This window comes from Acanthochromis polyacanthus, chromosome 21 (genome assembly GCF_021347895.1).
Source record: "Acanthochromis polyacanthus isolate Apoly-LR-REF ecotype Palm Island chromosome 21, KAUST_Apoly_ChrSc, whole genome shotgun sequence".
Classification (NCBI taxonomy): domain Eukaryota; kingdom Metazoa; phylum Chordata; class Actinopteri; family Pomacentridae; genus Acanthochromis; species Acanthochromis polyacanthus.
The window spans coordinates 30224936-30243053 of record NC_067133.1 but is presented as its reverse complement, the minus strand read 5'-3'; the positions used below and the strand labels follow the sequence as shown (position 1 = coordinate 30243053).

The 18118-nt window shown below is 43.6% G+C and overlaps 1 protein-coding gene across 1 annotated transcript in view; it reads right to left on the bottom strand.

Moving 5' to 3' along the window:
* The window catches only part of cacna1aa (calcium channel, voltage-dependent, P/Q type, alpha 1A subunit, a), a 104155-nt gene that overhangs the window by 18587 nt on the left and 67450 nt on the right, over window positions 1-18118 (bottom strand). Inside the window, 9 exon segments of the mRNA XM_051940890.1 lie at window positions 2783-2890; window positions 3226-3331; window positions 6785-6881; window positions 8906-9033; window positions 12892-13042; window positions 13985-14082; window positions 14374-14405; window positions 14408-14441; window positions 14576-14692. Of these exon segments, the coding sequence (XP_051796850.1) occupies window positions 2783-2890; window positions 3226-3331; window positions 6785-6881; window positions 8906-9033; window positions 12892-13042; window positions 13985-14082; window positions 14374-14405; window positions 14408-14441; window positions 14576-14692 (871 nt within the window).

The following is an 18118-nucleotide window of genomic DNA, read 5'->3' as shown; positions in this document are numbered from 1 at the left end:
ATTAGGGGAGTTTCTTCCTTCTTAATGGGGTTGGGACCATCAGTTGTGTTGTGCAGAAGTCCGGTTGGTCCACAGTTGACAGCCCTATTTGACAACTGTTAGAATCCATATTATGACAAGAACCAATCAGCTAAGAGAAACGACAGTCCATCATTACTTTAAGAACTGAAGGTCAGTCAGTCCGGAAAACTGCAAAAACTTTGAAGGAACCATCTAGGAACTACCCAGGAACCTACAAGGACTTTGAATGTATCTCCAAGTGCAGTCGCAAAAACCATCCAGCACTATGACCAAACTGGTTCCCATGAGGACTGCCCCAGGAAGGGAAGACCAAGAGTCTTCTCTGCTGCTGAGGAGAAGTTCATCTGAGTCTCCAGCTCCGAGATGGCAAGTTATCAGCAGCTCAGATTAGAGCCCAGATAAATGCCACCCAGAGTTCTAGCAGCAGACACATCTCTACATCAACTGTTCAGAGGAGACTGAACAATCAGGCCTTTATGGTCCAATAGCTGCTAAGAAACCACTACTAAGGAAAAGCAACAAGTAGAAGAGATTAGTTTGGGCCCAGAAACACCAAGAATGGACATTAGACCAGTGGAGATCTGGGCTTTGGTCTGATGAGTCCAAATCTGAGATCTTTGGTTCAACCTGCCGTGTCTTTGTGAGACCAGAAAAGGTGAACGGATGGTCTCTACATGCATGGTTCCCACCATGAAGCACAGAGGAGGAGGTATGATGGTCTCTACATGCATAGTTACCTCCACCAGGAGGTTATGTAATCACTGGAGTTTGTTTGTCTGTCTGTCCGTCTGTGTGTGTGTGTGTGTATGTCTGTTTCTCTGTTAACAGCATAACTCAAAAAGTCATGGACGGATTTTCACCAAATTTTGACAGGATGTCCAGAAGAGCAAAAGTAATAATCGATTAGATTTTGGAGGTGATCGGGATCACCGTCTGGATCCAGGATTTTTTTGAAGGTCGAAGGACAATTGCGAGGGATGGCCACCAGGCCATCTCTCAATTGTACAGACAGAGGTCGCCGGATCGATCCCAGGCGACGGCCGAATTCCGCGCGGCCGGTTCGGGCTGCCCGAGCGAGTCAGGACTGTGCACAAACTGTTAAAACTAAATTAAATCCGTCCATTACATTTTGGGTTATGCTGTTAACAGACAAACAGACAAACAGACAGACAAACAAACTCCGATTGGTCATCTGTACAATTGAGCGATGGCCTGGCGGAGGTCTGCAATCTCCGAGTGCTTTTCTAGTTCCCACTGTGAAGCATGGAGGAGGTACGGTGGTCTCTACATGCATGGTTCCACTGTGAAGCATGGAGGAGGAGGTGTGATGGTCACTGTTGGGGATTTATTCCAAACTGAAGGAATTCTGAACCAGCATGGCTACCACATCATCCTGCAGCGACATGACATCCCATCTGGTTTGGTTTAGTTGGACCATCATTTATTTTCAACAGGACAATGAGCCCAAACACACCTCCAGGCTGTGGAAGGACTATCTGACCAAGAAGGAGATGATGAAGATGACGTGGCCTCCACAGTCACCTGACCTAAACCCAGTTCAGATGGTTTGGGATGAGATAGACCGCAGAGTGAAGGCAGAAGGACCAACAAGTGCTCAACATCTCTGGAACTCCTTCAAAACAGTTGGAAACCATTTCAGGCTCTACCTCATGAGGCTCATCTAGAGAATAATAAGAGTGTTCAAAGCAGGAATCAAAGCAAAGGGCTGCTATTTTGAAGAATCTAACAGAGCAGACAGATTCTGAGGTATTTTTGGCAATTTTTAATTCAGACTGAATCCTTTTGAACAAACTTTCAGTTTCTTGGGACTTGTTCAGGGATATCTGGGACTTCTTTTAACTTATTGGGGCACAGATTTAACAAATTTTAGACAATTTTTAATTCTTTGAAAAGCTTTGCGCAGGTTTCAAGTCATTGTGGACAAATATTGATTCATAATAGATGAAGTTTGAGTCAGTTTGGATGATTTTTGAGCAATTTAGGACACATTTCCAGTCACTGAATACAAGTTTCAATGAATTTTCAAAAATTCCAAGGCATTTACTACATTAAAGCAGTTTTGGACAAATTTCAACTGGTTTTACAAGTTGTTTTGGACAGATTTTGAGTCATTATTGGCAACTTTTAATTTGTTTGGACAAATTCAATCATTCTCAACAAATTTAGAGTTTTTTGGGGACTTGTTCAGGGTTAGTTGGATCATTTACGGCAAGATTTATCAACTTTTGGACATATTTTGAATCATTTTGTGCCATTTTAAACACATTTTGGGAAATTTTGAACAGCTTTCGAGTCATTTTGGACTAATTTCAATTTGTTTTACAAATTGTCTTGGACAAATTTTGAGTCATTATTGGCAATTTTGAACTGAAATCGAATCATTTGAAGAATCTAAAATGTAAAACATGTTTTTACTTTTTTCACACTTCTTTGTTTACTACCTCATTCCAGATGTGTTCACTCATAGTTTTGATGCCTTCGGTGAGAATCTACAATGTAAACAGTCATGAGAATAAAGAAAAACCATTAAATGAGAGGGTGTGTCCAGACTTCTGGCTGGTGGTGTGTTTGGCTGTGAGGTGAGTGCCGGTGGATCCAGAGGGTGCAGCAGTGAGAAAGACTGGCTGAGAGAAGCGGACCTCTGGTGGCGTGAAGAGAAACAACGTTGGAGCGCTGGGAGGCACCAGGTGGTTGAACCGGGCCATGCTGCCGTGCCTTTCACCCACACTCTGCAACTTACACTTGTGCGGCGTAACTAGCAAATCCAGAGTCTTCTGGGAGAGGTTGGGCCAGATCGCCATCATCTCCTTCCTCAGCTCTGCGTCCATCTGGTGCTTGTCAATGCCACCTGGGTGTGTTTATAGCAAACACACACATGAGGACAACAAATTAGCAGGAAAACAAAAATGTTCATTAAAAACAAAAAACTAAAATTTACCATATTTGTAAAAAAAAAAAAAATCTAAAAGCAGTAAAGGGAGAAAACGCTTTTCTAGACACTGCATTTTTTTTTCTTCTGCATTTTAGCTACAGAACTTGTAGCATCAGAAAGAGCTGATGGTTTCTGGGTTGAGGACAGAAAGAGCTGACAGCGCTGCACTTGGAGGGGAAGAAGAGAAAATGTGAAGGCAGCGTGTGATAATCAGACCGGAGGGACTTAAAGGGATTCTAAATCTCCCTCACCCTTGGCGATCTTGATGTCCAGCGCTGTGCGGATCAGAGCCATGAGGGTGGAGTTGAAGTGGACCGTGTTGTCGTCGGCCACGGGCAGGTCCATACGCAGCAGTCTCTGTGAACGAGCCAATCAGGGTGAGCAGTGAGAAAACCGGGGAGGAAGTCTGTGTTTGTGGAACCTCCAGGTGACGAGGGGGAGGATCACCGAGTTGATGGTGGGAAGGGGAGCAGGGAGGAGGGAGGGTTGGAGGCTGGAGGAGCTTTGCATAGCTTCTGCAGTAGCAGCTCAGACTGAGCTACAGGCTGAAATGATTCCCGCCTGACTTCCAGTGTTGGAGCGACAACAAATTTAACGTAATTTAAGATCCAAGTACTGGAACAGAAAGTACTCTCTGTGTGGAATAAACACTATCGTTAAAAGTTTGGGGTCACTTAGAAATGCCCTTAATTTGAAAGAAAAGCATTTTAAATGGCTGAGGTTTAATGGAATATCTCCATAGGGGTACAGAGGAACATTTCCAGCAACCATCACTCCTGTGTTCTAATGCTACATTGTGTTAGCTAATGGTGTTGAAAGGCTGATTGATGGTTAGAAAACCCTTGTGCAGTTATGTTAGCACATGGATAAAAGTGGGAGTTTTCATGGAAAACATGGAATTGTCTGGATGACCCCAAACATTTCAACGGCAGCATAAATTTGTGTTTTTATTTGTCATAAGAACCTGTGGGTAGTGGTCATAAGACTTTTTATTAGTTTTTTTTTGGCTCAGATACTTGTTAACTTCTGCCACTATAATTTTCCTGATATTCAACAGACCCCCCCCCCCCCAGGTGTCTTCATCTGTATTCTTCAGCTTTAAATTAAGCGACAGGAGGACAGGCTGAGCAGCTACTTTTATCCAGAGCTCCCCCTAGAGGTTTGGAGGTTCAGAGTACAAACAACAGAGACCAGCTGACAAACCAATAAACCAAAATCCACCTGAAAGGCCGCTCTAAGGAAGGAGAACTCTTTCGGTTTATTGATTTGATCTTTGGCTGGTCTTGCTGGTTAGTAGTAGAAACAACACGAGGACACACCGACTCCCGGAGTGACGTTCATGCATGTTTGGTGACAAAAAACTTGGCGACATCCCAGACATGCAGCGTGCCATGCTCCCCCCACATTCTGATTAAACGCCTCTCCTTTAATCCATCTTCCACATCCCACCCCCATGCAGCATGCAATGCACACACAGTATGCCTCACAGGACAAGCAGCTTTGCAGCTGTACACAGAAAGCATCCTCTGTTGGTGACATTAAAATGTTGAGTTATTTTGAGTTATTTTAATGTGGCTGTTACTGGAGGAGATAAGGACATTTGTAGAAGATGGGGCTACACTTAGAGCAGGTAGCACTACCGCTCATTTCCTGATGTCTAATGTGAAAAAATGGATACAGACTTGGAGGGTTAATAGGTGAGAGAGAGCAGCACTCTGTGGAAAAGTGGAAAGAGGGGGGGAAAAAGCCCACTATGGAAGCGCTGTCCTGGTGCTAAGATGCGTAATGATTGTTCAGGTGAACATAATCCAGGTGTATGAAGGAAATATGAGGTGAAAAGACATAGTTCTCCTGCCACAATAAAGATAGAATAAGAACTGAAAGGGAAAGCTTTAGGGGAAGAGATGATAGAGAAAGAAAAAACAATAGAGAAGTGACAAAAATAGACCAAAAATATAAAACTATGCAAAGAAAAATAGAAAAGAAACATCACCATACTCAGTTGTCTGTCTGTAAAAAAAAAAGAAAGAAAGAAAGGAAGCGGTCCTGCCTGAAGGCTCTGCTGTCTCTCTTCAGAACAGAGAAAATTGAAGATTAAAAGCAGTGGAGCTAAAGGGGGTCATTGTTCTGCTTAGCAGCTGGAAGGTCAAACACAAGGTTTGCATTTCTCTCATTGCAGAGTGATTTGGGGAGAAGTGTTAAAGGTGGTGAAGCCAGAGATGGTGACTTTGTGGAAAACTGTTCCAATGATAATCATCAGGGTAGATATAGATTCATTACGATGTTAGACCGTGCACGAAAAGCATGTTAGGTTGTTGAGAACTGAGGGTTTGTTTTAGTATTTCAGGAAGGAGGCTTAGAGTTTAAAAATAGCTTGAGGATAAAACTAAAAAGAAAAGGAGGGACAGAGTGATGCAAGAATGGACACTGGAAGGGCTGAGGGTTAAAAGAAAGGCAGAGAAAGAAAAGTACCTGGGTCAAATAGTACATTTTAATACCACTGAGGCAGTAATAGGTAGTAATTTCCATACTGGACAGAAACTTTACATTGCAAAGAAATGAATTTGGTAGATGCCTGACTGTTATAAACTGCTCTCATGTTAAAGTCTCATCCTTATGCGACTCTAGCCAGTGTAGACTGTCTGCACTGTTTGCCCCAGGTCTACTGGAGAAGGAGGGGAGTTGGATGGAGCGATGGTTAGCGATGTAATGATCTCCTACAGGCTGTTTGGCCGGCTGCCCCCCCAAAAGACTCACAGTGGTCTGCCAATGATATTTCAATGTGATCACAGGAGGAGTTACAGGGACATGTGGTAAATGTGTTGCTGCTATTCTGTTTAGTTCTGTTAAATTTGTGTCAGGTTCCTTGTGTCTGTGTGCTATCCGACAGACGCGTGCAGGAGGAGGTGGTGGTGTTCGGCCATGCAGAAGGCAGGTGAAGGAGTGGAGCAATATGCAGAGATGAAGGGAGGGGGCTGGAAACAGAATAGAACTGCATTGACGACAGAACCAAAGGACAAAGAGAAGATTGGACTTGCAGATAGAAAAGGCTGCTTGGGGGCTTGGAGCTGCTACATGAAGGGTGACAGAAAAAAGAGCTGCTACTGTATGGCAACCAAAGGCTCTCTGAGGAAAACACATCACTGACACAAGCCCTTCTGCTCTCTCTACCAGGAGAAATAACACTAAACACCTATGTGTAGGTTGATATGACCTGATTCTGTGTGTTTCAGTGCATGTGTGTGTTTTCTGCTTCATCCACAGGATGGAACGAGTCAGAGGACAGAAGTCTTGCAGACCTTCCAAGCCCTGCTGCACACGCATGCTTCTGTGTGCATGTTTAATGTTTGTCTACATGTGTAGAAAAGAGTTTGTCTAATGTAATGTTTTCATACATAGATGCATGAATCTGTACGTTTATTACCATGGCTGTATTTGCAGAATCACGTGATCCTACTGGTCATGATGTCCGTGCATGTTGGTGCAAATGAGCTTGTGTTTCACGGTGCAAACGAGCTGAGAAGGTCCCTCTTTCTCGTCCCCTCCTGTGGATACAAACGCCCCCCTGACCCTTCCAGCTGACCGTCTGCTGCCTCCGTCCCCCGATCCCACACCACACCACGCCACAACACCGACCAGCCCACCCCCACGTTTCCACAAAAAGGAACAGAAATAGAACCAAAGGAACAAGGACACTAAAGTTTACACCACGTTGAGCGCTGGAATCCCTGCTCCCTCCCCTCCTAGACCACCCCGGAAAAAACCACGACACCCAGAGAGGACTTTGGTGAGGATGGGGGCCTTTCTGACCTTGTAGGCCACCCGTGCTGGACACCTCTTCCCGAGGCCTAGTGGAGGACACATGTGCCTCAGCATGTCATACATTTCCCTGCAACTGATCCTGCCACTGCATCACCAGCAGCCAGAGCCACCACCCCATTTACAAAGAGCACAAGAGAGAGAGAGAGAGAGAGATGCAGATATATTGAGAAGGAGAACACAGAGTGGCAAAAAGAGATGGAAGAGACAATCGATTAGAGTTGTGAAGAGAGAAGGAAAAATGACTGAAACTTAAAGTAAAAGACAAGGTCATTGGGGTGATTTGGAGAGACTTTGGCCGTATGGCTTTTCTTCCCAAAAGTTTGCCATGTTAGGAAGGAAATGACAGAGGGCAGGGGGACAACAAGAGGAAGCTACCGATTGGATTTTAACAGGTAATTATTCTCAGGAGATAAAGGTTTATACGGCATGTGTGTGCTTGAACAGAGGAGCAGGGCGGAGCTTGACAGCATTCACCAAGCTGCTCCTGCTCGGACCAGAGAGGGGAGGAAGAGGGAGGGGTGTCAATGCAGTTTCAGTCTTTCCCCCAACCCCCAAAAAACCAAGAACAATGCAACACTACAGTGGGAAACCGTAGCTTGCTACATTATAGCCATGGCTCCACAGCAAGCAAAAGAAAAGGATATTCATAAGAAGAAATAAAACAGATTTTACAACGTAATAAAACATCCTAATGTGGATTCCCCCCCATTTCAGTCTGTGCATTTCACATGCTTCTCTGGGTGTCTGCATTGTCCCGCACATTCTCTCAGCAGTTCAGAATGCAAGTCAGTAATGGTGGAAAAGAAGTCGTAAAGTTGAAATGAAAAAAACAAAAAACAAAGCGGCATTCACTCCATTCCTGGATGCTGTGGCTAGCAAGTGTGGTTGAGAGGTTTTGTTTGAATGGAAGTCAAACCTTGCAGGCCACCCTATGGGGGCATTTCTTGCCTAAGCCGAGAGGCGGGTCGATAACTCGTAATAAACTGTACATGTCCTTATAATGTATGCGCCCGCTGCAAGAAGAATACAGGGGAGTTAACAAACACACACATACGCACGGGAAAAAAACACACGCACACACACTCAGAAAGAAGAGAAAACATTGGGAGGAAGAGCACAAGATTGACAAGAACACAGTATCTGAAAATACTTTACAGTATGTACAAACTGGCTCATTTTTCTCCTCATGCACGCACACAGATAATAAACACATCACTTCACTGCACATTCTGTTAAACGTGGTCCTTAGGAGCTGCCAATCCCTCGTCATTTAGTCGGCCTCTTCTGCCTCTTCCTCAGTCCTACTGCTGTTCTATCTCTGACTAAATGTATGCACAGTGTCATTTAGGGAATTGCATCAGACCAGTAAAACATGTGTTTGGTAAATGGTTTACTGCTAATAGCTACTTATGGTGTGCAGACGCCCTCCCACTAAATATGTGTGCAGTGTCAGCCGTGTGCCTTTGCTTCGTCTCTTCTGTCCCAGTGTCTGTTTCATAGTTGAAAAATAGCAACTTATACATTACTAGAAACTACTTCTGACGCTTTCTCATCATCAACGACAATCCTGAACTTCCTCAATTATCTTATCCATCTCTCCTCTCGTCTCTCTTCTCCTCCTTTTCTTTTAGGTCACATTTCCTGTGTTTGTAGCAGGCGACAGGACAGCAAGAGGGCGACACACAGGCATTGGAATACAGATGCCGTGAAACTTAGCACGTCTACAGGAGACACTTACAGGGGAGGCTGTGGTTTGGAGTGTAGACGTGCCATATGAAGTTTTTGGCAGTATTCCAGAAGAGGGAGAAGGTTTGGGAACGGGGTTGAGTCTATCTCAGGACATTTTACAGAAAAGGTGGAGGAAGAGGAGGAGAAGGAGGAGGGCGGGGTTGTACGGTGCGACAGAGATAACCAGATGTCTGATGCGGTTATGCTCAGATCCGTTACAGCCCCCTTGCAGCTGTTCGGCTAAAACGTTACCTCCTTTAAACTAGTTGATACCGTTCATTTCTGCTTTTACCGTTTAAAATAGATGACGTGTTACAAAAAATCAATAAAAAGTTGTATGTGTGTCTATGTGCACCTGAGTGCGTGCACGTCACCACTCACCAAGCAGCAGGATCATACTCGGCCCAAATCCTGACATACTCATCCAAATGGTGAGGTCCCAGGATGGAGGAGTCCCTGGTCAGGTACTCAAAGTTGTCCATGATGACGGCCACAAACAGATTCAGCATCTAAACATCAACACACAAACATCAGTTTAACAGTTCATTAAATCATTGTCCTTTTAGTGTGAAATTGTTATTTTATTGTGACTTATTGTCCTTTTATTGTCCTTTATGATTTATTGTCCTTTTATTGTGACTTATTGTCCTTTAATTGTAACTTATTGTCCTTTTATTGTGAAATTGTTCTTTTATTGTTACTTATTGTCCTTTTATTTTGACAATAAAAGTTGGCTCTAACCTTTTAGCCACCTCTGCTTCCTGCTTACAGACTGCCAAAAGGGAGTCAAAAAGTTTTTTAGGACCTCAGCCTACCACGGAGACATGGACGACCCCGCCCACCAGAGTCTGGGGTGACACCTTTGGCAAGTGTTCACAGCCCCGCAGCCACCCCTGCTACAGTTACAGCACAGGGTAGATAGGGTTCTATCTAGTGGTGGCACCAAGGGCAGATGGAGCGCGTCAGCCTGGGAACGCAGTCTACCTAGAGAAAGGAAAACCCTTATCTCAAACCTCCACTGCCTTGCGGCTATATCTACTCATGGAAAAGGCTTCAGGAGTAAACCTCGAGGAAAAATCCGGAGTCAAGAGTCTCAAAGTTGTATTCAACTCATTCTGGCAGCTCCTGCGACAGCACTGGTCCCAAACTGTAATGACCCTGTTATTCCTTTGGCCCCATCAGTGACGTGGAGAGGGGGACATGATACATGGGCAACAGCCTGTTCTCCATAAAACACTGCCCAGGCTAACATCCGATTACACCACACACCAACTGCACCACACCTGGAGAGGACACTCCAGCTACGCCTATGGCGTTGACACAACACGGAGAACGGCAGTTTACCGGTGATAAGCTGCTGCTCGATTGGCGTAGAGTGAAGCGCCAGGGGTCATTCTCGTCGGTGGGAGGGATCCTCGAGTCCCACTGGACAGCTACCGCCCGCCTCAAGCTGGGTAGCCCCCAGTCAGTAAGGTGCTGTCCCGCCACGGTTTGCTTTCTTCATTGGGTGCATGAAGATCAGGAGACACCCGACAGGCAGACCGCAAACTTTGCACCAGGCAATAACAAAAATCATAAAAAGAAATCAGCCCTGAAACTAGGCTGCTGGAACGTTAGGACACTGCTGACGGGTGTCTCGGAAGACCTTCAGGACATCAGCAACTCGAGGAAAACGGCCGTCATCAATGACGAGCTCAGGAGGCTTCATGTGGACATTGCCACCTTACAAGAAACGCGACTTGCAGACTCTGGAACCCTGAAAGAGAAAGACTACACCTTCTTCTGGCAGGGGAAGAGCTCTGACGAACCAAGCCAGCATGGAGTGGGCTTTGCAGTGAGGAACAACCAACTGAATATGGAAAGGCCAGGCAACAACGGCTCAGAACGACTCCTCACTCTACGCCTGAACACCATGGCAGGCCCTGTCACTCTCGTCAGCGTGTATGCTCCAACACTCTCCGCTACACCTGACATTAAAGACGAGTTTTATGATCAACTCGCAGCCACGATCAGCAACATCCCAAACAAGGAACAACTCATACTTCTGGGCGACTTCAACACCAGAGTAGGAGCTGATCAAGGATCATGGCCTTCTTGCCTTGGAAAGTTTGGCATTGGCAAGATGAACGACAATGGCCAGAGACTGCTCGAGCTATGCACTTATCACAACTTTTGCATAGCCAACTCCTTCTTCAAGACCAAACCCCAGCACAAGGTCTCCTGGAGACACCTGCACTCAAAGCACTGGCATCAGCTGGATCTTATCCTGGTCAGACGACCCGCTATCAAGAACGTCCTCCACACACACTCTTACCATAGCGCAGACTGTGACACAGACCACTCCCTGGTGTGTTGCAAGGTTCCACCACAGCAAGATGTCACCAAGATGAGCCAGCCTGACCTTGTAGAGCAATTTGCTGAGAGGTTTGAGAATGAACTAGAAACCTCACAGCCAGGGGACTCCGCTACTGGGAAGTGGACCACCTTGCGGGAAACCATGCACCGCACTGCCTTGGCCACCTTTGGAAAAAAGACCTCGAAATCGCACGACTGGTTTAAGGCCAAATCCACTGAGATGACCCCCATCATAGAAGCAAAGCGTGCCACTCTAACAGAATACAAACGGTCACCCTGCGAGAAAAATCTACAGATTCTTCGAGCTGCAAGGAACAAAGTCAAACGCACTGCAAGACGCTGTGCCAACGAATACTGGGCAGAGCTCAGTGAAACCATCCAGACTGCAGCAATTACTGGGAACATAAGAGGGATGTATGAAGGCATCAAAACAGCAATGGGCGCAACTCAGAACAAGACAGCTCCCCTGAAATCCACCACAGGGGAAGTCATCACAGACAACGGACAACAGATGAGAGATGGGTGGAACACTACTCTGAACTCTATTCCCGACAGAATGTATTAACAACTTCAGCCCTTGATGCCATACAATGCCTACCTGTTATGGGAGAGCTTGACAACGAACCCACTATTGACGAACTCAGCAAGGCTATCAACAGCTTGGCCTCAAGGAAAGCTCCAGGCAGTGACGGGATCCCCCCGACCTGATCAAACACTGCAAGACTACACTATTACAGCCTCTACATGAAGTCCTCTGTGAGTGCTGGAAAGAAGGGACCATACCACAAGACATGAGGGATGCTAAGATCGTCACCCTCTACAAAACAAAGGAGAATGCAGTGACTGCAGCAACTACAGGGGCATCTCCTTACTCAGCACTGTGGGCAAAGTCTTTGCTCGGGTCATTCTGGTCCGACTACAGAAATTAGCTGAGCGTGTCTATCCAGAGTCGCAGTGCAGCTTTCGAGCTGAAAGATCAACAGTAGACATGATCTTCTCCCTCCGCCAGCTTCAGGAGAAGTGCAGAGAGCAGCAGATGCCCCTGTACATCGCCTTCATCGATCTGACCAAGGCGTTCGATCTCGTTAGCAGAGAGGGTCTCTTCAGAATCCTACCAAAAATTTGCTGCCCTCCTAAATCGGTCTTCACAGCCATAGTCGCCGATGCTCCAGTCAAGTACTCAACTAGGATGCTATACCCATGGTCGACCCTGACCGACGGAGGCCTGATGATTGTGACTTATTGTCCTTTTATTGTGAAATTGTCCTTTTATTGTGCTTATGTTGTGATTTATTGTCTTTTTTGTGACTTATTGTCCTTTTATTGTGACTTATTGTCCTTTAATTGTCACATATTGTCCTGTGTTTCACTGTTTTTTTGTTTTGTTTTGTTTTTTTACCTGCCTATGGACTGCAGATGTAAATTAGCATCGTTGCTATAATCTGGCATATTTACATCTATTGCTGTCTAAATAGACGTTCATTAATGTGCACTGTCCCTATCAAATAAATAAATAAAGAAAAGCTTGGTTCATTGTTTAAATTCATAATAAAATTACAGTTTCCAAGTAGAATCTTTTAGCTAATTAACATCACATGCCAGAGGAGGTTACACCGACATTACCACTGAGTTTGTTATTTTCAGATTTCAACTTAAAGTAATTGCACCAGAGTTAGCTCGTGGCTTATGTGCTCCTGTTGTCCTCCAGCAGGTACAGAAAAGATCCCTGAGCTACAAATACACTTCATGAAACAACACAAAAGTCCATCAGTGTGAGATAATAAATCAAATCTGTAAAAGCAATAAATAGCAGGGAATCATTCAGCCTGCAAACCTGGACGCATCTTCAGTTTGTATCGATGGAATTCCACTTTTTAGAGCAGACTAACCCAAAGCTGGCTTTCTGACCTGAGCTACAGAGTTTCCTACTTCATACCAGGCCATGAGCAGTAATACTTTTCTATGCTTTGTGTGGCAGGTTGTGGAAGGCAGAATATGAAGCGTGTGCTCACCAGGAACGAACAGAAGAAGATGAAGGAGACAAAGTAGAGGTAGGCCACCTGGCTGCCGCACTCTGGGTCCGTGTTTCCTGACATGGGGTCGCAGTCTTTACCCCCCAGACACGCCAGCATGATCTCATGCCACGCCTCTCCTGTTGCACTCCTACAAAGGCACAAAAAATCCTTTATCATCAGTTTTGTTACGATAATGCATGTTACAGACATACAGGTTCACAGTCAGACGAACATATGAGTAGAGGGCAACTTTAACTCATTTAGAGCAACTTTAGTTGATATAGAGCAACTTTAACTAATGTAGAGCAATTTAACTCATTTTAGAGCAACCTTAACTACTTTTTGAGCAACTTTAAATAATATAGAGCAACTTTAACATATTAAAAGCAACTTTAACAAATTTTTGAGCAACTTTTACTAATGCAGAGCAACTTTAATATATCACAACTTCAAGTAATAATATCAACTGTAATTTAGAGCAATTTTAACTCATATAGAGCAACTTTAACTAATAATATCAACTTTAGCTAATGTAGATCAACCATAACTCCTTTAGAGCAACTTGAACTCATTTAGAGCAACTTTGCTATTATAGCGCCACTTTAATATAGAGCAACTTCAACTAATAACATCAACTTTAGCAAATGTAGAACAATTTTAACTAATATAGAGCAACTGTAATATAAAACAACTTAACCAATATGAAGCAACTTCAACTCCTTTAGACCAACTTTAGCTCATTTTTGAGCAACTTTAGCTAATACAGAGCAACTTTAATTCATCTACACTACCATTAAACATTTGGGGTCACTTAGAAATGTCCTTATTTATTAAAGAAAAGCATTTTTTGCAGTGTAGATCACATGAAATGAATGATAAATCCAGAGTAGACATAGTTAATGTGCTAAATGACTATTGTAGCTGTAAACGTCTGATTTTTAATGGAATATCTCCATAGGGGTACAGAGGAACATTTCCAGCAACCATCACTCCTGTGTTCTAATGCTACATTGTGTTAGCTAATAGTGCTGAAAGGCTCATTGATGATCAGAAAACCCTTGTACGTGCAAACACACTCAGACAGAAGCACCTGAAGAGCAGCATCAGAGCCTGTATGAAGGTCCTGAAGTTGTTGTGTTGGTTGATGGCGCTCTCTCCTTCTTCTTCGAGCGCAATATTTCCAAACAACTGTCAAACAAAAGCCAGAGTGCGGCTGTTAGTCGGTGACCTTTCAGTCCCTCGTTGCCACCAAAACATCCAGAGTTTAATTAACACTCTGAAACTTTACGACACGCACGCCGTCGCTGCCGTTTCCATAATCTTCCTCCTCCTCCTCCCATCATGCACCAAATCCTTATGACCATTATCATCATCCTCATTCTCCTCCTCCACCATGTCCTCCTCATCATAATGACACTATAAAACATATTTAATGCATCCCAAAAGCACTGTAGCAATTTTTAGACTGAAGCCTCTCACCCACCTGCATCCAATGATGGCGTAGATGAAAACAGCATGGCAATGAGGAGGCAGACATAAGGCAGCGCCTGAGGAGGAACACATTAATTGTCTGGTATTAATCTGCTTGAAAAGTGCAAGATATAAAAGACTGCACCTATGTATATGTACATCCGCTCGTGTGTGTGAAGTCTACACATAATTGGAATAATTGGAAGCAAACCTTGAAAGATTGAACAAAGGTCCAGAGCAAGATCCGAATGGTTTCTCCCTGCCTCAGCAGCTTGATGAGACGAGCTGCCCTGAACAGCCTTAGGAAGCTTAGGTTGATGAAATTATTCTACAGTACAGCCACGACAAAACCAGACAGGAAGAGAGACGGGGGAGACAGGAAAATGAAGAAAAAGGGAATAACGGAGGAAGGTGACAGAGTGGGGAGGGTTGGAATAGAAAGAGTAGTTAGATGTACCGCAGTGTGCCAAAATGTTTCCTTAGACAACCAAAACAGAACAAAAAATGAGAGGAAAACAGTCAAACTCAAAGTCAAACTCAACACAAACAAAAGAATCAGGAGCCAAACAAGTCAAAGCAAACCAAACTCAAATCAGCAAGGCTCCGACAAGCTTTTCATGACCAGAAAGTTAGTCAAAAACCAAACAATACAACACAAGGGGAAGGAAATCATCCAGATCTAACTAGTTTCATCCAATTGGGATATATTAGTAGTAATCATGGTAGGAGTGGTGAGTAGTTAAGAGTGCAGGGGCGTCAGGACCCTTTCTTGGAAACACAACCAAATGCACTAATTCTCTCAAGGCAAAATATGCAAACTATTATTATTTTTTTACCATGAAGCAAGCCCACAGCATGCAGATATGAACTAATACGAGGCAAAGCAGCAAATCTAATGGCAGCTCATGCAACATCCAATAGGATCCACCGCCCGAGTCACGTGACACTCTGTAGTCATGTCACATAAGAGCAGGGGGTGGTTCAAGGACGAACGGAGGTCATGAAACCTCAGGTGGCTTTCACTAGTTTCCCATGTTTTATGTCTCGTCAGCCTGATTATGTCAAGTATAAGGTGTATGTTACAGCTGGTTTTGTGGCAATAAATTCATTTTTTCCCTTCTATTTGTTTGATTTAGGAAAAAAATGCATCATAAACTTATATGGAATCAACCCTATAATGTGTATTCTACTGCAGGGACGGGCAGCAGCACATGCAGCTTCCACTTACAATACAGCATGTTTTACATTTCTGTGTGTGTGTGCTGTGAAAATAAAGGCTTCCTGCCAAAGACATGCGAGAGGCAGCATGCATCACTTGCTCTCTCTGCCCCGGGCGAAGCTTTGGACTTACTGGAAACACTCTCCCAGTCACTGTCATACGTGTGTCTGCGTATCTCGTATGTGTTGAATCTCAATGGATAGATGTGGAAATCTATTCCAGATTACAGAGTCCAATCCTTTACAACAAGAGCAGTAAAGGATAATATATATATACATACACATAGATCTGAGTAAGGGTCATTCCAGAACTATGTCCCACCCATCAAATGTACAATAATCCATGTAGAAATTACTAAAACATGCAGTACTGTGTACTTGTTCTTGTCCTGAGACCAAATGTAAAAAAACTAGGAGAAGAGAATGTTTGAAAATATTTAAAATACCAGATAAGTCTGGAGTTCCCCTAAAATGACATTTTTCTCTTGTCCCACCCCCTTGATGACCAAACTGAATCTCTAACAAAACTGTTCAAATCCAATTTAAATCTCCTTTTTTGGTTTTATTTTTTATTGATGTCTCTTATAATTGTGGGAACATTTTTAATCAACATAATATTCTAAATAATAATAATTATACATGGAACGTGTCCCACAGCATGCTAGCAGAACCTGTTCATAATGTTTTTGTTGTTTTGCGTCATGTTTGTGTCATTTTGTGTCTTATTTTTGTCATTTCCATCCTCCAACAGTTTTCCTAAAGAATGTGTAGATCAAAGCTATGCCCTCTCTTCTATTTTCCATCTTTTCATCCATTGTCAGCCTTGATTGAATGTCTCTCTCTACCTCATATTATCAGGATCAGACTCATTCTTTGGACTGTTTTCCATCAGTCAGTTTGTCCTCTTGGTCAGCAGTAACAGCTAGCTAAATATCTAGCTTCTACTGCTGAGAAAAAGATCACATTAGCATGGATTAGCAACCCTGTTGCTGTGATTAGAGCAGGATTAGCAAACAGCACAGAAAACATGGAATAAAAATGCTACCATTGATGTGGAAGCTGAGCCAATCAATACCTATTATTGATTAATATGGAGCAGAAAACTGGAAAAGAGAAGGTTTATTTTTCAATCATTTTGAAGCCCATTTGTCCTCCAGTTCTGGAATGATCCATGTGCATATGTAAATATATATATTTCTACAGACACACAGGCACAGTGACTGGCAGAGAGGCAACAAGTAAAGGTTCAAGCTCACTCAGAGTCGAGGGTCTGAGTTGTGGGAGTCGAGCACATCATGCACACTTCATCACACTTCATCACACTTCGCTGGCATGCAGATAAAACAGATGCAGTAAAACAAGATCTCCAAAAAATTACAAACCATCTACATGTGGATGTTGCAGACATATGGTTTATAGCAGCAAATTTTTGGATTTTTTTGGTTGGTTCGTAGAACAACCAGACAGATTGACCAGCCAGTAGTCATGGTGGACACAGAGGATTCATAGTGCATTTTGATTGGACGGATTCACAGCAAGTAGTAGTAGTAGTGGTGGTAGTAGGTGTTGTGGGGAGAGAAGGGGATGGGGCGAAGTAGATTACAGTAGGTCGTCGTTAAGTTTGTGGACGATTTAAAGAAAGCATGTGAAAAGATAAAAACAAGAAAGAAATCAAGAGTCATTACAGAGAAGAATTAGTACAGCAGCAGGAGTCTGTCTGCACATGAAGCACAAACATATGGAGCTGATACCAAGAATCAAGACAGCAGACGACTGTGGGAACAATCTATGGATTCTAAATAACCACATAATCACAAATTACACACAATCCAAGCCCTGAGAGAGCTCCAGTCACCGCTGTTTCTTAGTGGGCCACATTATTATCGCTATGCTGCTCTTGAATCTTGGTACAGAAAATACACAAATCTGACTTTTTTGAGGTGTAACCTTTTGAATTGCTTTGAATCAAAGCTATCCAAGAGGTTCATATATTTCATGGATAAAGTTGAATTATTCTAGTCCTGTACTTCTGCATGAGTTCAGTCCTCAAGCAACACGAGCTTTAAGGTGTGTTCAGACAGAATACGGTTTTCATCTTACAGCGTCTTCACTCCAAACAGCCAGTAGGGCAATGATGCTGGATGTTTCATTTAACTCTCATCTTTGGAGGTTTATAGAAGATCTATGCAGTTCCAGGACAAATGAGGTGTTTTGCTCTGACTGGAATATCTTCACATATTTAACACACCATCTCTGTATGCAGACGTGCTGCATCTGGAAACGACATTCTGCTCTGTCTGAGCACAACTTTAGAATATTTCTTATCAACCCTCTGGACCCCAAGGTCCATCAGTGGATCCAAAAGGTGCTCTGTCTTTGAAAAATCACCAAAATTATGTCAAAAAAATGAAAAATTCTGCAGACATATAACAGAGAATCTGCCTCTGACTTCAGGGACTTCTATTTAGGCTGAACTGCAGGCTGTGTAGGTAAAACATGTACCGTATGTAGAGTCTTTTCCCCGTAGAACCTGTCA